The sequence below is a fragment of the Protopterus annectens genome, chromosome 1.part0, assembly GCF_019279795.1.
Source record: "Protopterus annectens isolate FY-2018-M chromosome 1.part0, PAN1.0, whole genome shotgun sequence".
Lineage (NCBI taxonomy): Eukaryota > Metazoa > Chordata > Ceratodontiformes > Protopteridae > Protopterus > Protopterus annectens.
The window spans coordinates 154,430,130-154,452,620 of NC_056725.1; the positions used below are offsets into that span (position 1 = coordinate 154,430,130).

The 22,491-nt window shown below is 43.9% G+C and overlaps 1 protein-coding gene across 3 annotated transcripts in view; it reads right to left on the bottom strand.

Moving 5' to 3' along the window:
* Positions 1 to 22,491, bottom strand: part of CAPNS1 (calpain small subunit 1) — an 855,931-nt gene that overhangs the window by 376,577 nt on the left and 456,863 nt on the right. For all 3 annotated transcript variants that reach the window (XM_044054119.1, XM_044054033.1, XM_044054195.1), the window contains exon 6: positions 14,424 to 14,488. In XM_044054119.1, the coding sequence (XP_043910054.1) occupies positions 14,424 to 14,488 (65 nt within the window). The remainder of the gene's footprint in view (positions 1 to 14,423; positions 14,489 to 22,491) is intronic.

Genomic DNA, 22,491 nt, shown 5'->3' on the forward strand with positions numbered 1-22,491 from the left:
GTTTGTGGTCTGCACTGTTGTGGCAAAACAGGTAGCTTACATCCTTCTAGGTTGGGAACTGCTGATTGAGGGCTCAGTGTCTGTTATTCTAAAAGTGTATTAATTCTGGTTTAAGCACTTGGGCTTTCAGGCCAGTAATTTTACATTAAGAGGGTTCGTGGTCTGCACTCTTGTGGGAGGAGAGGCTGGACTCTGCCCTTCTGAGCTGGGAATTTCTGGTTAAAGGCTTATAGTGCATGCATATCTGAACTGCTTCTTACCGAAGTTGGTGCGCCTTGTTTGCTGTGGCATAGACTGGATTCGGGCCTGCTGGATCTAGCTTTGTTTGCGTAACTTGAGCACTAATCCAGACATTCTCTAAAGTATTCAATTGTATTTATTACTGCTTGGTTGTAACTTGATTGAAGTGTAGCTATCATTCTAAGTCTTTTGGATTAAGCACTTGGGCTTCAGACCAGTTTTACATTAGGAAGGTTTGTGGCAAGCACTGTGGTGGCAGGACAGGTAGCTTTCATCCTTCTAAGTTGGAAACTGCTGATTGAGAGCCCAGTGTCCAAGGGTATTAGTTCTGGTTTAGGCACTTGGGCTTCAGGCCAGTTATTTTACATTAAGAAGGCTCGTGGTCTGCACTCTTGTGGGAGAAGAGGCTGGACTCTGCCCTTCTGAGCTGGGAATTTCTGGTTAAGGGTTTATAGTGCCTGAATATTTGAACTGTATCTTACTGAAATTGGTACACCTTGCATAGACTAGATCCAGGCCTGCTGAATCTAGCTTTGTTTATATGCTTTTTGTTTGCTTGTTATTTCCCTGGAAGCTAATTCCACCTAATACGCGGCTTCTCAGCGCTTCTGTGGATCACTAGTGATATCTGCATTGCTTACTGTACTAGTTCCTTGTTTCACTTGAAAGAAAGTTACTGTTTGTCGTTTTTGCATTTAGTTACTTGTAACACATTGCACTCAAGTTACCTGGCACTTGCTCACTAAAGCAATTATGTAAGTCAGCACTAAAAATTAAAAGCACTACACCCTCACTCCCCACTGGCCCTTGTTTCCAATTAAGGAATTCCCAATATTATTCTAGCATGTCCAAAGGTCAGTTGTCAATCTCCTCTCCGGTCCAGCTGGTGAATCTGGGAATCTTGAGGCAATGTTATAACTGCCTCATGTACACAGACAACCCTCTCCTCCTCCCACATAAGAAATACTTGCGAGAGATGCAGCTATTTAGCCAAACTGGAGGCTGAGCTCTCTCAACTCAGGACTGGCAGGACCAGACAGGAGGAGAAGGCAACTACACACACCACAAAACCAGCCTCACATAATGCTACCACACCACTGAATCAAACACAAACACACAGAGACATACTTGGAGGCTCTGAGTAAAAATTTACCTAAACAGCAGAGGCCTCCAAAGCAGACACCCAAACAACTGCTACCTCAAGACACCCCACAAGCAACATATAAACCACAAAAGCAGTGTGCAAAGCAGTCACAGCCCTTAAGGCCAAATACAACACCAAACATACTTGTCAAAGGTGACTCCATAGTCAGACACACTGACGTCCCACTCACCAGGCTGAACAAGGAGAGGGTCACAGTAAGCTGCCTATTGGGCGCTAGAATCCGCCACATAACACAAGCACTCTGGTCACTCCACGGAAAGTACAAATATGACACAGTCATTGTCCATGCTGGTGTGAACGACCTGAGACGTACCTCCCTGGACTACATGAAAAAGAGACAGAGGAGCTCTCTGATTATGTAGCCCAGGCAGGTATGACCCTGACCCTGAGCGGTATCCTTCCTTCACCAAGAATGATGCCACAATATAGAGACAAGATGATCAGCTTTAACAATTGGCTTAATGTCTGGTGTCATTCAAAGGGGATCCAGTGTCTCTCTGCCTGGAATGACATGCTTGACAAGCCACGCTGCTTCGCAAGGGACGGCTTGCACCTGTCACCCCTGGGATTCCGGATATTGGCTAAGGCTCTTGCCACCCCCATAGTGCCTTTTTTAGGCAAGGCACAAATTCTAAACCTACCACCCTAGAAAACAAAAATGGGAAGAAACTGAGGGTAATGCTGCTCAATGCCAGAAGTCTAAATCTCAAAATGCACGCACTCAAGGCCCTTTTCAGTATGGAGAACATCGATGTCTGTGCTGTAACTGAAACCTGGTTCAAGGCTCCTGAGAGCACCCCGGCACTATTAAGTTTTACCTCATATCATGCGTTCCGGCCCCAAAACCCGGACCACACCACAAAAGGAGGGGGCGTATCCATATTCATAAAGGATACCCACACCTCCAGGTTGGTGGCAACGCACGAAGCTTCGGAAACCATCCAGGTGTGCAACTAACCATAGGCAAAACTGCTCTACAAATTGTAGCATGCTACAGGTCACCCACTCAAACTCAGGAACCCCACACAGCCTTCCTGAAGACACTGGAGGGTATAAATGTATCTCCAAACACCATCATATTGGGTGACTTCAACTACCCGAATATAGACTGGGAACATTACTCAAGCCCTAACTTTCTAGCCCAACGGTTCCTGGAGTTCATAAATTCAAATGCCATGGAACAGCTAGTCACTGTTCCCACGAGAGGAGAAAATATACTAGATCTCATTATCACAAACATGGGGACAAAATGCTCCACACCGGAAGTATATCCCTCATTGGTGAGATCTGATCATAAACTAATCTCACTGGAAATCCACATCCCGCCCCCACCCCAAACAAAAAAGACCACAGTGAAGAACTTCTCTAAAGCAAACTTCACACTACTCAAGACTGGTGTGGTTTCCTTCAAGGCCCCTGAGCCAGTGGAAACCACAACGCAAGCTGCGGAAGCCCTTACAAATGCCTTCTATGAACACCTCCAGGACTGCATGGATCAGGCAATCCCAAATAAAACGAAGACTCTTTCCACAAAGGGCAAACATCCAGTCTGGTGGACTCCAGCCATTAACAAACTTTACAATAAGAGGAGAAAGCTATTACATGATAGAACAAAATCCATAAAAGGGAAGTCACCCCTGATCATTATTAGTAAAAAATACGAGTACTCAAAATCAACTAAGGCCAATTTTGAGAGAAAAATTGCCATGGATTCAAAGGACAATCATAAGGCCTTTTTCAGCTATGTTAGGAACCTGGGTGGAAACTCCCAGATATGCTCAGAATTAGTCCAAAATGATACAAAAATCACTGAACCCACAGACATTGCCAACATACTGGCAGACAGGTTCAGTGTAAACTTCACCCCCCTCTCCCCCTCTAAAGGAGAGAACTATCCCAGCAGAGTGTAGCCTCCCAGACATCTCAAATGCGCAGGTGAAAGCTGCTCTCTCAAGCTAAAAACACAGCATCAATGGGACCGGATGGTGTCCCCGGCTGTGTGCTACACAAGCTAAATGAGGAATTAAACCTGCACATAAGGCAGCTGTTTAATCTCAGCCTTACCACAGGATACGTGCCCAAGGAGTGGCGTACAGCAACTGTGGTTCCACTCCACAAAGGCGGTGCCTCTACGGACCCTGGTAATTACCGCCCCATAAGCTTAACAAGTCTAGTCTGCAAAGCTATGGAGAGGATCATAATGGAGCTCATAAACAAAGATATAGGGGACTTGCAGACATTGGACCCGACCCAGTTTGGCTTAGTCAAGGGCAGATAATGCCTTCTGAACTTGGTCAACTTCTTCGAAACAGTCACCAAGGCCATTGATAAGGGAAAGGCAGTCCATACAGCCTACCTTGACCTTGCAAAGGCCTTCGACACAATACCCCACTCGGGTATTGTAGAAAAACATACCAGCTTAAATGTAAACCCATATGTCACAAGATGGGTTGCAAACTGGCTTAAGGACAGAACCCACAGGGTTAGAGTTGCTGGCGCTATGTCAGACTCCAAGCCGGTCAAAGTGGTGTCCCACAGGGCTCGGTCCTTGGCCCCCTATTGTTCGGCATCTACTTCTCAGAAGTACAGGCCAACATGGGAGGACTTTGGCTGACAAAGTTTGCAGACTACTGCAAACCGGGCGCCATAGTGGAAAAGTGCATCGGACACGGATATCCTTCAGAAGGGACTCACGGAAGCAGATAGCTGGTGCCAGAGCCATGGCCTGAAGTTAAACGCCAAAAAATGTATAGTCATACCCTTCAGGAAAAACAAGGTAACCCCAAGCTACCATAGAGGTGGCAATCCACTAAGCACAGAAGAGGTTATCGGGGACCTGGGGACCCAGGTTGACAGTGGCCTTTCTTTTGACACTCACGTTGCTAAAGTGGTTAGAAAGACCTTCTACATTGCCCACCTGATCATGAAGGGATTCACATCCAGATCTAGTGAGGTCATTGTTCCCCTGTACTCTTCACTTATCAGACCAATGATAGAATACAATGCCCCATTCGGGATGTATCGCACCCGACATCTGCAGCAATTGGAGAGACCCCAAAAGTTCCTCACCAAAAGGATAAAGGGACTCCAAAATCTGTCATATGCTGCCAGATTGAAGAAACTCCAGCTCTATTCAGTTGCATACCATCTGCTCAGAGGTGACATGTGCCTGACATACAAGGCCATGTCCAACCCGGAATTAATGGACATGCTCCACCTCAAAAAATCCAAATCCACCAAAACCACTAGAGCAAGCGACTTAAACCTTAGCACGGATATAAATAGGACGTGCTGGAGGGATAGATTTATCACTCAGACTCCCTATGCTGTGGAATAAAATCCCGGTCCATGTGAGGCAGAGCACCTCGCTGGCTCTGTTCAAGAGAAATCTTGACCTGTGGATGGGAGATCGTAGGTTTATCCCGGGAATCCTCTCTGTGTCACTGCTGGACAGAGGCACAACAAACTAATGGGCACAGTATTTTTTCATATAAGGGGTGGCGTAAGCCACAAAAATTTGGGCTAGGCTTATAAATGCCTTAGGGCAGATAGCCTAGTATAAACCTATGAACCTATGAACCTATAAGGTACTGCCTTAGCAATGGATGAGAAAAAATAGGTGGATCCGTATTGTAATGAGCTGAAATGGCAGAGGCATGAATTTTAATTGATGAAAAGGATAGGCCTTTGTCCAGCATCTCAGTTAGGTATTGTAAAATCTGAGGAATATTTGGTACAAACATGTCAATTCCTTGTGCCTGGTTCCAAGCACAGAATCTTTTCCATTTTTATGCGCAAGATTTTCTGGTACTGGGCCTCCTGGCCTCCAAAATAACATCCATCACTGCTTTAGAGAGAGGTGTGTTCTGAATGGCTACATTATCCGCTATGCTGCCAGATTTAGGGTTCCGAGTTGGCTGTGCAGGATCAGATTGTTTCACTGGGTCAGTGAGGGAGGAATAAGAGGCAATGTCCAGGCTGGGCCTTGAGACAAGCTTTTTAGGATTGGGTACCAGTGCTGGCGGGGCCAGCCTGGGGCAATCATTTTTTACTTCTCGTCTGACCTTTAAGAGTACCTTGGGGAGGAAAGGCATATACTGTTAGGCTTTTCCAGCTGAATAGAGCATCCACTTTCCATGCTTGCTTGTAATAGGTCCTTGTGCAAAATCTCTGTAGTTGGCAGTTATGAGGTGAGGCAAATAGATCTATGTCTAGGCGTCCCCATTTCTTTATCATCATGCTGAAGACTTGTGGATCCAGTTTCCACTCGTGGGGATCCGTGAGGTTTCTGCTTAGTTCGTCTGCCAGAGTATTTTTCTTTCCTGGCAGGAATTGTACTTGCAGGTGTACTTGATAAGTCAATGCTGTGTCCCTCAAAGTCATGGCTTGTCTGCAGAGGGGGTAGGAATGTGTGCCTCCCTGCTTATGTACCACATGACTGTAGTACTGTCTGTCCTTATCAGTAGTCCTGGATGAAATAGAGCCTTAAAAGCTGCCAAGGCATTCTGAACAGCTAGCATCTCTTTTAGATTGATATGTAGATGCATTTGGCTTGTGGGCCATGTGCCCTGAATACATTTTCCTGCCATGTGGGCCCCGCAGGCATAATCTGATGCATCTGTTACTGCCTGCTTGTGGGTAGGGTGAATGGCTGTCCCCTGTTGAGATGACAGGCCTGTGCCCACCATCAAACCTCCTGTTGGAGGCAAGGAATAAGGGTAATTAATGTTTCCAGGCTGTGACAATGTTGAGTCACAACACTTTAGGTACCATTGAAGTTTCCTCCTATGCAGTCTGGCATATGGAATTAGCAGAATGCCATGAAGCCCAAAGCCTGCAGAATTTTTCTTGCAGATAACTGGGTCTTTGTTGCCAACATTTTGAAGTAAGAAGTCAGTTGCCTTTGTCTGGCGTGAGATAAGCCATCTGGGTAGTTGTATCCAAGCTTGCACCCAGGAATATTCTCGAGAGGGTACTAGTTTTGATTTATTTTTGTTTACTGTGTGCCCTAGGCAAATTAATAATCTTTTTACGTACGCCAGATGCTTTAGTAAAATGTCCTTGTTCTCTGCTTGTACAAGGCAGTCGTCCAAGTAAGGATATATTTGAATTCCTCTTTCTGCAAAATGCAATTACTGGCGCCAGGCATTTTGTGAAGACCCTGGGCGCAGTAGATAATCCAAAGGGCAGTGCAGAGAATTGGTAGTGCATTGAGCCAGCTATGAATCTGAGGTATCTTCTGCAAGACTGTCTGATTGGGATATGCAGGTATGCCTCTTGGGTCCAAAGTTACAAGCCAAGCCTTCTTGCCCAGCATGGGCAGAAGCTGCTGCAGTCAACAATTTGAATTTTGGAACGTCCAGAAAGGTGTTTAGAATAGACAGGTTGGTCTCCAGGTTTTGTCCTTTCTGGGTACCAAGAAAAGTCTTGAGTAAAATCCTTGTCCCTGCTCTTGCTGTGGTACTTGCTGAATGGCCCTCATGTCCATGAGGGACGAAACTTGTTTTTGTGCCTCTGCCCATTGATTGTGTGGCAGGTCTGGCATACCTTTTGCCTTTGGCAGGGTGTGGAAGTGGAACCTGTAGCCCTGAGACACTATATTAAAGACCCATTTGTCCTGGGTGATCATGTGCCAATTTTGAGAAAAAAGTGCTAGTTTTCCCCCTAAGTGGGCTGCCAAAAGATAAGTGCTTGGTGCTGGCAGAGGCAAGTCATTGGGACTGTTTCCTGTATGGCTGTGATTTGTCTTCTCAGCTTCTGGAGGTAGAAGTGCCCCACTGTTTAGGCCTGTATGAGCCCTGGGGCTGAGATCTCCCTCTGGGGCGTCTGCCTCTGTGGCCTGTCTGACACTGAAAAGGACCAATGCTTTGTAGGCCAGTTCCTGCTAACTCTTGGTGGCTGTACCTGTAAGGAATCCTTTACTGTTTGCATAGATTTCGCTTTTTCCTCCATTTTCTTCAACACCTCCTCTGCTTTAACACCAAATAAGGTATCATGCTGTAATGGAGCATCTAATAATTTTGCTTTAGCATGATCAGGCAGATTCTGTTCCTTTAACCAAGCATGCCTCCTAATGACAGAACCCGTAACTGCGGCCCTGCAAGAGGCCTCCAGAGAATCAAAACCACATTGCAATGTATGCTTTCCCACTTGTTCAGTTGCATGCAATAAATCCTGCATTTCCTTATTTTCTGCACAATCAGAATTTGTCATCATTTTCTGTTTTAGCAGTGACATTAAATATTGCTGACATTTAAGCATATGAAATTGACAATTTAAAGCCCTCACAGCCAGGTAGCAGAAGTGTAAACCTTTTACCCCCCCCCCATCTATAGAGTGCCCTTGAATCCCTATCAGAGGGGATACGTTTTTTTTGCAGTGGAAGCCTTGACCCCTTTGGGACCCTGAGAAATAGTTTCTGGGTCAGCAGCAGGGTTTTTATAAAGAAATTTATGTGAATCTGGAACCCTGTAGTATATGTCTGGCTTAACAGGTGCGGGGATAGAGTCAGGAGACAGGTTGGACTCTGAAAATACATTATCTACAATGTCTAACACAGGAGGAATAGCAAGAGGCCTGTGCTGAGGTAGTAAAAGAAAATCTCCGAGCCTTTTCTTTGATTCTGAGTAGTCTTAGCTCTCCCAGTGGAAGTGCTCCCTCATGGTATGCAGGGTTTCCCCAAAAGAATAATCCTCAGGAGAGGCTGAAGGGATAGATTCTCCAGCATCAGAATCTCATAGGGAGGAAGAGTATTCCTGTTCAAGAGGAGTCAGAGGAAATGGAAACCTAATCTGAAGATTCATATTCTGTGTCTTGGCTAGGCCTCTTATCAGGAGGGGGAAGGGAATCCCTGATCAAAGTAATTAGCCATTTTGAGCATCTGTTTTTTAGGCATGGAGGCCTGTCCATGGGCTTGCTGCACTTGTTTCTTTGTCTTTAGTGTTGCTTTAGTCTTTGCCTTTGAAGTTGTAGTCTGTTTTACATATAACTGTGTAGGTCTGAAAACACCCTCAGAAGCCAAAGCCTGCTCAACGGCTCCCGACCCATCTGAGGAAATATTTTCCGAGAGTCCAATACCTTGAGTTTCCAGCGGCCTAGTTGGCTCCACGTGGAAGTGGGTTTCTGTGGCTCTGAGGTAGCGGGTGTCAGGGGCTGCAAAAGCGCCTCACTGAGAACCGGCGACTGGCTTAGAAGCCTAGTCAGTTTTGGACCTCGGATGCTTGTCCTTTTCCTTGTGAATTGTGGTAGTCTGACGGCTATCAGACGACATCGTAATTAAATCTTCGGCCAAAGTAGTTAAATGCAAAATCATACCGACGTTTAATAGTGCGTTGGTTAAATCTAGCACAAAACCTACAATTAGCAACATAGTGATCAGGACCTACGCAAGGAATACAATAAGAATGGAAGTCCTTATGAGGTATTTGCTTCCCACAAGAAATACAATTATTAACTTTTTCTGACATCGGTCTGGAGCTAGAAAAAAGTTTCCCCAACGGGGTACTTAGCTTTAAATGAAGACTTCAGATCTGAAATTTGAACACGAAAATCTCAGGAGTCGGCTAACCGGCACTTGCGAACTGCTTCTGCTTCGGGCACCACGTGGAAAGAAAGACTGAAGAAAATGGCGTCTGCTGCATCTTTTATAACCCTGGCGCACTGACATCAGGGAGATGACAGCAACAGACGCCGGACCAGGACTTTGGAATTCAGGCCGACTGCGGGTAGCCTGCCAGCAGGATAACCCAAGTGTAATGACTGCAACAGTGAAACACGATGAACATCGAACGACTGGCAGATGCTACAGGTGGGTATGGTCATGTTCCCAGCCTAAAGAGAACAGAGTTCGTGGGAATCTGTGTGCGGAATTTGACATCCCCACCTACATTTCCCCTTCCTAGCGGCCACTGGCTAAGAAATCAAGCAACAACCAAACCTCAAGCAAGAATAATACAGTTTCCCCAACGGGGTATTTATGTTTTAGACATCTTGAAGACAGTGGAGCAAACCAATCAATCTGACATTCGACTGCGGCAGAGAAGTTCTGTAGTTGGTGCATGCAGACATCACATTTAAGGCCCCTGGTTTATGGTCCTGCGTGTGACGTCCAATGCATTGGCAGCAACCAGGCTTAAGCTTCTGCATAGGAGCCGATGTTTGGGTTGCCTGAGGTGGAGGATCCCACATTAAGAAAGCTGCAACACGGAAATAGTACATAATCAGATCGAACAGCATCAGGCCTCTGTAGAATTAGCAGGGCTTCTACAGACTCTGCCCACTGGTTATCACCTCTTCCACTTTCCAATGCCTGCACTGTACTTAGGGGTATTTTAAGATGTCTCTAGAAATCTGAAAATGGTTCTTCAAATGAGGATGAGATACCTACCTTGCTCCAGAGCAAGGTTCTTGCATTCTAGAAAGACCCACAGCCTATGGGGTAGATAAGTGTACTACGGTCACAAAAATACTTAACAGCAAGGAAAGTTAGTGATCCTCCCAAAGCATAAAATTATAGGCACAAAAGAATACAATCCTTAGGCAAAAATGAGTCTTCCACAAGCACACTTGTAATTTTTTCCACTGACATCTTCACCATGGTGGGGTAATCCGCTCGCAATAAACAAAATTAATGACAATGAGAAAAATTCAGTAAAAAAATTAAACTGTTACTAAACTAGGTTCTTGTCATTCACTAAGTCAACCATAAAGGGAAAATTGACAGGGATACTGAAAACTCGTATCTTTGAGCAACATCTTAAATAATTGCTGGATGCCAGGTCAGATGAGAGGTCTTCTGCTTGTGGCCAGTTCTAATAGCCGAAAAATACTAAAGATTTTTATCATGAGAACCACAGCCACTGTCTGGTTAAAAAATGATACTTCTCCCTTTTGGAAAGGAGAGATTTTTAATATACACGACATGTGATACTGTAAGTGACACTTCAGAAGTATCCTGCCGTTCCTGTAAGTAGTCTAGTCCAGACACATTTGCTGTATCCAGGACTAAGTTTGAGCCCTCAAGCCTGTGTTGGAGGGCAGCCTTCTAGCTTAGCAGTGGGAGTGGTAATTACTAGGTAAACATATCTTAAAAAAAAAAAAAACACCATGCAGTGCCGCTTAGATGGGGTTAAACTACTCCCAGCGTCATAAAGTCTGCTCTTCAATTTTTCCCTTAGAACTAGCCAGTTTTTTAGTTTTAGCAATAAAATCAGTTTCTTTGAACTCTGCACTTTCAGAACTCAGTGCAAGCACTAAATAAGCAGCAAATTACTACAGCACTCAACTTTCCTCACTTGTCTACAGGAAAACAGGTTTTAGTACTTCATAAATAAGCACCTATCCAGGCAGGTCTAAGGGTCAGCTCCTGGTGTTTTTCCTGTCTACCTGATTAATCTGGGCATCTTGGGGCAATGCAGAAACACAAGCAACCTCCACCCCCCTACACAACACAAATGACACATAGCCCACAAATTCAGTGTGCCACTCAACCACAGCCCATAAGGCATAACATACCCAACACTAGTCATAGGTACCTCTATAGTCAGGCACACTGATGTTCAACTCACCAGGCTAAACGAGAAAGTTACTGTCAAGCTGCCTGTCGGGTGCCAGGATCCACCACATAATGCACGCACTCAGGCCACTCCACAACAAGTGCAAATATGACTGTCACTGTCCAGTTGGTGTGAATGACCCGAGACGTACCTCCTTGGATTACAAGTACAAAGACAAAATGATTGACTTCAACAATTGGCTAAGCTTCTGGTGTCATTCTAAGGGGATCCAGTATCTGTCTGCCTGGGATGACATGATCAACAGACTGCGATGCTTTGCCGGAGATGGCCTGCACCTGCCGCCCTTAGGATTCAGATACTGGCTAAGGCTCTTGCCACCCCTACAAGTGCCTTTTTAAGGCAAGGTTCAAATGACAAATTCAACACTAACAGGTACAAGCAAGCAAGCAAAATCCGAGAGTAATGCTACAAATCTAAACCTCAAAATGCACTCACTCGGGGCACTCTTAAAATGAAGAGCATCAACATCTGTGCAGTGACAGAGACCAGGTTCAACGCTCCAGAGAGCACCCCTGCATTACCAGGCTATAATTCATAAAACACTTTTTGGTCACCTAACCTGGACCAAAACACTAAAGGTGAGGCATGTCCATATTCATTAAGGATATCTACACCTCCAGGCTAGCTGCTCAGCATAATGCATTTGAGATTATTCAAGTGCAACTAACTCTGGGCAAGACCGCAATCCAAATTGTAGCTTGCTACAGATCCTCCACCATGCTCCAGGATTCCCACTCATTTCTTGATACACTGGAAAATATTAGGGTACAACCTAACACCCTAATAATGGGCGATTTCAACTACCCCACCATTAACTGGGAAAATTACTCATGCACCAATTCTTTTGCACAAAGAATTCTGGAATTCATAAACTCCACGCCTTGGATCAACTTATCCACACCCCCACCAGGGGCAGCAATATCCTAGATCTCGTCATTACCAACATGGGCAACCAGTGTTCCACACCAGAGGTCAATTCCTCGTTGGTCAGATCCTACCACAAGCTAATCACCCTACACATCTACATCCTGCCCCCACCCCTCATTAGGGAAACCACCGTAATAAATTTCTCCAAAGCCAACTTCACGCTTCTTAAGATAGAAGTGGCAAACTTCACAACACCCATGCAGACAGACAATATAGGTACGACTGCTGAATCCTACAAAAATGCACTTTATAAGCACTTGCACAAGTGCATGGATCGTACAATCCCTAACAGAACCAAGATGGTATCCTCCATAAAAAGGAAGCCAATCTGGTGGTCCCCTGCCATAAAGAATCTACAACAGAAGAAAGAAACTTGTTACAAAAGAGTAAAATCCCAAGATTGGAGAAACTCCCTGGTTAGCCTCAGTACGAACTTGAGATCCCTCAAAATCCTCCAAAGCTAGTTACGAAAACAAAATTGCCACTGATTCTAAAGACAACCACAAAGCACTTTACAGCTATGTCAAGAACCTCAATGGCAACACTCAGATCTGCTCTGACTTGCAGCACAATGGCACTAAATATACAGAACCAACGGATATTGCCAACATCCTGGCAGATAAGTTCAGTGCTAACTTTACCCCCTTTCACCCCCTAAAGGGCCCATCTTTATACCAGAACAATGCAAAGTTACTGTAAGCACAGCTGCACAGGTAAAAAAAAAAAACTCTCCAAAGCCAAGAAAACAGCATCCATGGGACCTGATAATATCCCAGGCTGCGTGCTACACGAACTACAAAACCAAATGGCACCCCACTTAAGCACCATGTTCAATCATAGCCTCAGCTCAGGCTTTGTGCCCACAGAATGGCACACAGCGATGGTTATCCCACTCCACAAAGGGGGAGCCACCAATGATCCCGGGAACTACCACCCCATTAACCTGATGAGCCTGGTCTGCAAGGATATGGAACTTACAATGACATTGGTAATCTCCAAATTCTGGACTCCACCCAGTTCAGGTTTGTAAAAGGCAGATCATGTCTCCTAAACCTGACAGACTTCTTTGAAGCAGTCATGAAAGTTGCAGATGAGGGTAAGGTGGCTCACACAGCCTATCTAGATCTCGCCAAGGCTTTCGACACCATCCCCCACTCGAATACTAGATAAACTCACTAAACTAGATATAAATCCCTGTGTCATAAGATGGGGTTTCCAACTGGCTGACAGAACCCACACTGTGAAAGTAGCAGACTCCAAATCCGACTTCAGACCAGTGACAAGTGGAGTACCATAGGGTTCATTCCTGGGTCCTCTCCTGTTTGGTATCTACTTCTCTGAAATACTAACACAGAAGGTCTTTGGCTAACAAAGTTCGCAGATGACTGCAAACTAGGAGCCATAATCGAAACTAACGATGTGGACATGCTGCAAAAGGGCCTCACTGAGACAGATGCCTGGTGTTAAAGCCATGGCTTCAAGTTCAATGCCATAAACTGCATTGTCATCCCTTTTGGTAAAAACTCTGTACCCATGAACTACCACATAGGCGGTAGTCTACTTAACACCAAACGTGATGAGACCTTGGGACACAGGTGGACATTAGCCTCTCCCTTTTGGTAATCACATCGTCACAGTAGTCAGAAAATCCTTCAACGTGGCACACATCACAAAATGTTTCTCATCCAGGAAAAAAAAAAAAGGTCTGTTCCCCTCTACTTGACACATTAGACCCAGTATAGAATACAGCTCCCCTTTTGGTATGTACCTCACAATACATCTACAACTGGAAAGGCCGCAGAAATACCTCACAAAGAGGATTACCAGCCTCAAACAGATGCCCTACGCAGACAGTCTCAAAAAACTCCAGCTTTACTCTGTCGCATATCACCTACTCAGAGGTGATCTCTGCCTAACATACAAAGCTATGTCAAACCCAGAGCTGCTGGACATGCTCCACTTAAAGAAATCCCAATCCCTCAGAGCTACACGCTCTAGGGAACTAAACCTTGTCACCACAATAAACAGAACATGCTGGAGGGACAGATTCCTATCCCAGAGACTTCCCATACTCTGGAACAAACTACCTATCTATATCAAACAAAGCTCCTCATTAGCACTCAAGAAAAATCTTGATTGGATGGGAGATCGGAAATTCACCCCAGGGATTACTTCTGTGGCTCTGCTCGATAGGGGCACAGGAAAATAACTTTTTTGGGTGGCAAAAGCCAGGGTACCTTTTCGGCTAGGCTTACATAAGCCCTAGGGCCAATAGCCTAGTACCTACCTATGAACCTAAGTGACTATGGGATATAAAATGCTTGTGTAACACAGATTATCTGCAGGCACGAGTTATTTTTCATTTTCAGTACTATTTTTTTCTGTTTCTCTGAACGTCTAGTTATCTGGTATTAAAAATACTACAATGTCTCTGGACTAGTACAATTTTCACACAAACATCTACTTCAAAATGCCGTTAAAACACTCAACAGCTGGTTTTGTTTTTGAAAGGATACATCCATAACAGCAACCATGCCTCTGCAGGATTCCAAGCTGAAACCATCAGTCTTCAAGTCTGGGTCTGAAAAGTAAAGTAAAGACAGCAATTTTAAAAAGCACAGCAGCATGCTGGGTTACTGAATTATAATTTTTAAATATCTCAGAGTAACCTACTGGCAGAAAAGTAAAGCATTTATCTACAGCACCAGTGACTATAAACTTTGAATAAGCACCAATTACACACTAGTTGTATGTGGTAGGGAGGACTCTGCATCCTAGGGATGTCTTCTGAACCACTTGTGCAGTTTGACATTAATCAGAGTACTACACTTCCAAGATGGTCCCAGAAATCTATGGCAGTTTCCAAAAATGGGGGGGGGGGGGTTAAGATCATGAAGCAGCTAGCATATTCTCAAGTACTACTGGGAACAAAAGATTGTGTACTCATCATATTCACGATCAACAAAAAGCCATGTAGATTGCATAGACACTTTCATTTACTTTATACTCAAAGGGCTAGTTCCATTGGTCTAGGGCCTGTTTTCAGAGGGCACCAGATGATACTTGTGAAGACAAGAATTTCGACAAAGACACTGAGGAAAGTACAACTGTGTAAGAACCATAACAATAGATGCCCTACTACTCACCACTGTGGTACTGCTGACAAATGGGTTATCACCATAGACATCTGGCTGGGGTACCAAAGCTTTACCTTCCCTAGTTACAAAGGAGGATGTATGAAAGTGGATCCCCAAACCATCTCTAAGTCAGCGGCCTGAAGACTATGGAGAGATGAAACTGATCACCTAAAAAGACGTGTAGCTTGAATTGGTAAGAAAACTCCCCCCATATTCATGTGACAGCACAAAGGTTAGGGAGATAACCTAAGATGGAGGTGGTATAGAGAAGAGAGGATGGAGGATGGGATGGAATACTACAACAGTTGTAATATCTACTGTTGTGCTAAGTTCTTATACAACTCTTGCATGTTGAGTGAAATCACTGTTACATTATTCCTGACAAATGGGCGATTCCTAGAGCTCAAGGAGATAATGGGGGTTGGTTAATAAGTAGAAGAGCTGACCAGTAGCCTAGACAGGACTGATCTAGCACAGGCTGCTCTGGACATGGAGAAGGCATCAATTCTGGAGGCATTTGGTAAAACAAAATTGTGTACACAGGACCAAGGAGCCATCTTTAAAACAGTGTCGTGGAAGCAATTGCCCTAATGGAATGTGCTTTAGGGCAGAAGGAAGGGTCTTACCATAATGTAAGTTGCAGAAAGAAATGGCCTTAAAAATCCAGGCTGTAATAGTTTGTTTGAAGACTGGATGACCTAGCTTAGACAGCATAAAAGACGTGAAAAGCCAGTCAGTCTTTTTGAAAGCTTTAGTTTCGTGCAAGTAAAGTAGAGTTCTCTTTGAATATCTACAGACCAAGATCCCTTCCCCCAGTTTTAGGGACTGGATATAAAAGCTGGCGAGATGAACATCCTGATGGAGAGACAGCTCATTCACTACCTTAGGCACGAAAGATGGGTTATAGCCTGAAGAGTAACCCTGTCTTTGTGAAAAACAGAGGGAATGGCAGTGACAGATTGTAGCACAGAAATTCTCCTGGCAGAGATGAAGGCCAAGAGGAGAACGGTTTTCCAAGTACAAATTTCAAAGAAGCTGGTTGAAAAGGAGGCAGAGTAAGCTTTTGTAGCACAAAATTAAGATCCCAAGGGAGAGAGATGAGTTTCTTTGGGGGGGAGGGGGTGTAAGATACAGAACTCCTCTGAAGAAAACCTCGACTTCCAGTCTAGTCATAAGTGGAGGGGCTAAAGGCAGTTTTATGGAAGAGTAGGCCAAGCTTGCTAGAAGTTTGCAAAACGATTGTGAAACCATAGGGACCTGTGCCAAGAGTGGATCCAGACTCTTGTTTGCAGCACCAGAAAGGAAAAAAACTTCCACTTTGCAGAGTAAGATTTTCTAGAAGTGGGTCTCTTAGCCTCTTGTAGGACTTGTATAACCTCTTCATTGAAGAAATATTTGGGGGATTAAAATCCCATCATCCAGGGTCAGGCTCACAAATGGAAAATTTAAATGGAGCAGCAATCCCTTTTGTTGAATTACATGGTCTGGCTGCAGAGGGATTCTCCTATAATTTCCCTTTGTTAGGTGAAAAAGCAAGGGGAACCACTGCTGTCTTGGCCAAAATGGAGCTAGGAGTCTGGATCCCTTGGTGCATTCAAGAGGATCTTTGAAAGAAGAGGTGGAGGAACAAAGGCATAGAGGATCCTGCATGTCCACTGGAAAGAGAAAGCATCTGTCATTCAGGACATGGGACAAGGGTCCCTGGTGCAAAACAGGGGGAGCTGATGGTTGCTCGATTAAGCAGAGAAATCTGAGGGATGCCCCACCTGAAGTGTGATGTTTTGTAAGACCTCCCTGCTCAGAGTCCACTTGTAGGGGTCCTCCAGAAAGCATCTTAAGCAGTCTGCTAGCGCACTGTCCTGAGAAGGGATGTCTACAGCTGTGAGCATGATTTTCACTTGTGTTGCTAAATTCCATGCCTCTTGCGACAACCTGCATAGGTGGTGAACAAACAGGGAGGCACCAGGTTTTATGTACTAAACTGTGGTGTCTGCGAATACTTGGGAGTTGGTCCTGCTTTCCAAATGTGAGCAAAAAATCTGAAGGGCTTGCAGAAGAACCCTCATTTCTTTTAGGCTGCGTTTTCAGGAACTGTGGTTGCTATTTCCCCAGCATTCAGTGGGATCGGGTCCAGACCCCACACACTTCATCTGAGGTGTCCATGTGGATCTGTTGAAGAGGAAGAGAAAGTGAGAAAGGTAACCCTGGGTTGAGGATGACTTGTCCCTTCTATCAATTTAGCTCCTACTTGATGCAAGCTCAGAGGGAAATCAGTGTCTCTAAAGGGTGGCAGAGTTGGGACCACACCAACTTCATGTACCACTATTTTTTTCAGGTGAAGTCTGGCCAGGAGAAGCACAGGGATGGAGGTTGACACAAATCCCAAGGACTTTAGCATCTCCCTTGCAGAACAATGGGATGAAGGAGGTAGGTCTTGGAAGTATTTGGACACTTTCTCCGGAGGAAGACAGGCATACAATTTGTGTGTGCCCATTCGGCCTTCCAAAAACACCAGGTCCTGTGTAGGGACCATGTGTGACTTTTTTGTAGTTTATGGTGAACCCCAGACCAGTCAGAAAATAAAGGATTAACTGAAAAATTAAAGGATTTCTCCAGAAGAAGCCTGGATTAGAACGTTGTCAAGGAAGGGGAAAACCTGAACCCACAGAGTGCAACAAAAGGCTACTACAGGTGCTAGGCACACTGAACACACATGGGACTGCGGAAAGACCAAAAGGCAGAGCAGTAAACTGAAAATGAGAAGAGCCACAGAAAAACCCAAGCAACCTCCTGCAAAAAGGACCATCATGGAACTCAGACATTGGTAACCTCCAAACTCTGGATCCCACCCAGTTCGGGTTTGCGAATGGCAGATCATTCCTCCTGAACCTGATAGACTTCTTTGAGGCAGTCACCAAAGATGTAGATGAGGGTAAGGTGGTTCACACAGCCTATCTTGACCTTGCCAAGGCTTTCGACACCATCCCCCATTCTGGAATTATAACTAAACTCACTAAACTAGGTATAAATCTCTACGGCACAAAATGGGTTGCCAACTGGCTCACTGACAGAACCCACACTGTAAAAGTTGCAGACTCCAAATCTGACCTCAAACCAGTGACAAGTGGAGTACCACAGGGTTCAGTCCTGGGACCTCTCCTGTTTGGTATCTAAGTACAGGCCAACACAGAAGGCCTCTGGCTAACGAAGTTCGCAGATGACTGCAAACTAGGAGCCATAGTAAAGTCCACAAATGATGTGGACATCCTACAGAAGGGCCTCGCTGAGACAGATGCCTGGTGTGCGAGCCATGGCCACAAGCTCAACGCCACAAAGTGCAGTGTCATCCCCTTTGGTAAAAACTCTGTACCCATGAACTACCACATAAGGCAGCAATCTGCTTAACACCAAATGCGCGATGAGATCTTGGTACTCAGGTGGACAGTAGTCTCTCCTTTGATAGTCACATCACCACAGTAGTCAGGAAGTCCTTCTACGTGTCACACCATCATAAAAGGGTTCTCACCCAAGGGAAAAAAAAAAAAAAAAAAAAAAGGTCATTGTTCCCCTCTACTCCACACTCATTAGACCCATTATAGAGTACAACACCCCTTTTGGAATGTACCTCACAAGGCATATGCAGCAGCTGGAAAGGCCACAGAAGTACCTCACAAAAAGAGTATTACGGCCTCAAACGAATGCCCTACATTGACCACCACAAAAAACTCCAGCTTTACTCCGTAACATATCGCCTACTCCAGGGTGATCTCTGCCTAACATATAAAGTTATGTCAAACCCAAAGCTGTTGGACATGCTACACCTAAAGAAATCCCAATCCCTCCAAGCTACACACTCTAGGGACCTAAACCTTGTCACCACAATAAACAGGACATGCTGGAGGGATAGATTCCTGTCCCAGAGACTTTCCATACTCTGGAACAGGCTACCCATCTATGTCAAGCAAAGTTCTTCATTAGCACTCAAGAAAAATATTGATGAATGGATGGGAAATAGGAAATACACCCCGGATATCACTTCTGTTTCTCTGCTCAACAGTGGCACAGGAAAATAACTTTCTTGGGCGACGTATGCCAGAGAACCTTGTTGGCTAGGCTTCCGTAGGCCCTTGGGCAGATAGCCTAGAACCTACCCAAGAACCTAGAGAGATGTACATGTAGTTGTCCTTCAGATCTTATGAAAGTAAAAAAAAAAGTGGTAGAATGAAAGCAGCGTCTGAAGGGAGAGCATTTGAAAGAGAGGTGCTTGTGCAGATATTTTAGGTAATCAGAAACATTGTAAAACACGTCTGGTCATTAGGAGCTTGAGGTAGAATCATGAGCAGAGGAGGATGACGGAATCATCCTGAAACCTCAAGGACAAGAGGAAGTGGAGAAGGGGAAGGAGTAACCATCTCCAAGAGAGAGTAACACCTCTTTTGGACATCAGAAATCCGAGTAGACTGACAAAGTTTTTTTATCATGTTCTGTATAGTCTCAAAGGAAGCTTCCTCAACAGGTGAATCAGGTGAGAGGGTATCCCTTTCATAAGAGAATTTCTCCTAGGGAATGCATTTGAGAGGTATAGTCCAGAGAGGTATAGTCCAGAGAATGGTCTGAGTCATCACTGTGCTTCTCAGAAGGAGGAAACTAGGGTAGGTTTTAAGGGAGTAGCCTGTAGTAGGGGAAACCCAAATGAGGGAGACTTTAAAGACAATTGCTTTAAATAAGAGGCTAAATGCTTATTTATTTTCTTTCTAGGTGCGATGTTTGCTTGGATGAGGTGCTGCAGCTCACAACCCTATCAGACCTCTATTAGAGAGCTTAGGATCTCTTTCCCAACTAATTTGTGGGATGCCATGCAGTCCCCTCCTGAAATAATTAGGCACGGTTCCTAGGACATATCGGCAATTTTCAAGGCTTCAGGGGCCAAACCGGCCTCCAAAGGAATCTCAGTAACAGCCAACTGAGAAAACGTAGGATGTACCGTAAATTCCATAACTTAAGGGGGTACAATGAAGAGAGAAACATTGGAGTGCTGATCAGTTCAAGGCCTCCTAAGCTTTTTCTTCGACTGAGGAGACATGTCAGAGAATGTGGAGTCAGCCATCTTGGACTAAGCCAGGCATTTAAGATGCTGGTCTCAATGAAACTTAACAGTAGAGAACCTAGACCCAAGGCTTTTTGTAAAGAATGATGGACAAACAGCAGGACTTGTGATAGTGTTCTGGACTTGGGCAAAAAGGCACTTGATACTCATGTCCTTGTACGGAATCTGCCTACTGCAGTCACACTTGCCCTTCTTAGCTAACATCTACAGCTTTCAAACAATAAAACTTAAAACTAATAAAGCCTAGTCACAAAGTGCACAGAAACAAAAGTTTCATTTACTATTGAAAAAAATCACAACATAAGCACTTTTGTTCCAATGAAAACAAAATGCCAGATAATCTCCTCAATATCTCCTTAAATACATTATAAAAGTTTCATCTAAGAAACACTAAAAAATACTTCATAAAAAACAATGTAAAACATACTTATAGAACTGGCTGTGAATCTCCCCATTTTAATATTAATATCCTATCCCTTACTTGTATCAACAACCAACATATACATTTTTCATTAATCCCTAAGTTATTATTGGCAACCAATAACTGCCAAAAAAGCTCCATTCCTTCAAGGTGAGTGAACCAGTTACCACCTGTTTTGAAGATGGGAACTTTCTGGAATAAAAAAAATGTTTTTAACATGCAACTGATAGAATGAATGTATTCTTTTCATCCCTCTTCTTTATAGCATAAACATGTTGATAAATTCAGCAAAAGAATACGGCAAGTGTACAATAAAAAGATGGCTACACATTTGCAGTGACTGATGTTAAGATTCTCTTTTTAGTGATTCTGCATGATTTTAGTTTGCAATGGTTAGCTGCAGCTTGGATGTTTGTTGACAGAACTGGTTGTAAATTTATCAAGTTTTTGCCAAGTTTAACAGCGAATCCTTTTTAATGTTTTTTTAATCAGGTAGTTGTTAAAATGTCAACTAGATGGAGCTATTATGTATTTGAGGAGATGATTACCTGATTAAGTTCCATTTTCAATGGAAAGAAAGCACTTAAAGTTGTAATTTTGCAGTAATAACATGAACTTGTTTGTCCAGTTTTGGTGACATTTTATTTTTATTAGTTTTTGGCATAGTTGTGGGATTAACTTTTTATTCTTTGTTTGGCTCTCCTTCACCTGATGAAATGTTGCAGGATTTGTTCACAGCAGCATCTAAGGAGACAAGGCACCTACACAACTTCTCCTGAACTTCCCATTTTAGTTCGGCTTGTGAGTCAGATGGTGGTTAAGCTCAACACCCTTAGAGGGTTGCAAAACTTGTTACTGCTGGTGTCTAATGCTACGACCAATGAACTTGTTTGCTTTGCATTTAACAATGGATTCACTTATAAATATGACTAAATCTATTTACTTCATATGGTAAAGGGGTCATCCATTGAACTTGCTCGAGAAAACGGACAATAAACGTAGTGATTTGGTGCTGCAGTAGATCAGCAGGAATTAGCATTCGATACTAAAGCCAGTCATATTTACCAGCATGAAAGTTAAGTGAGAACAGCAAGTAGTGAGAGTTTAAAATTTCTAAATTTTAGAAACTGCTATCTAAATATAGGAGTCTTCAGATGGACAATATGTTTTTTAGGGACAATATTTCAGCCAAGCATGTAGCCAAGTGATTATGGATTCACAAATTATCTAATGGATTTAGGGAAGGCTCTATTTTACATGTGGGAATAGTGCAACTGTTGTATTAAAAAAAAGGGCTGACATTATGGGTCTCAAGATTAAAATCAATAAGAGGAAACTTTTACCCTTAAAGGAAAAAAAATCAATGGGTTAAAAAATGACATTACAAACAATTTCTTAATTGACTATTTGTGCAATTCCTAGTTAAAAAGGTTTTGAGAAGGCTGACAAACACAACTATAAGTTTAAGGAAAGAGAAAAAGTTGAGAGATGGAAGATGGTTTTGTTAAGAGGGCCTACCCACATCTCCATAATGTAAAAAAAAAAGTTATGTACTTACCATAATGCTCCATCTGTGTTGTCGACCTTCATTCATTGCAGATGAATGAGAGTTTGTTCCAATCCTCGGAAAGTACAGCTGTGTACCTACCATAAATGTAGATGTTAGAGTGTATTCACTGTTGCAGTCATTACTCTTGGGTTATCCTGCTGGCAGGCTACCCACAGTCGGCCTGAATTCCAAAGTCTAGGTCTGGCGTCGGTTGCTGTCACCTCTTCCCTGACGTCAGTGCGCCAGGGGTATAAAAGATGCAATAGATGCCAATTTCTTCAGTTTTTCTTGCCCCAGATGTCAGGTGCCCCCAAAATGGTAGGCTAAAAAATTATGCCAATAATTATGCATGCAGTAAAATAAATTTCCT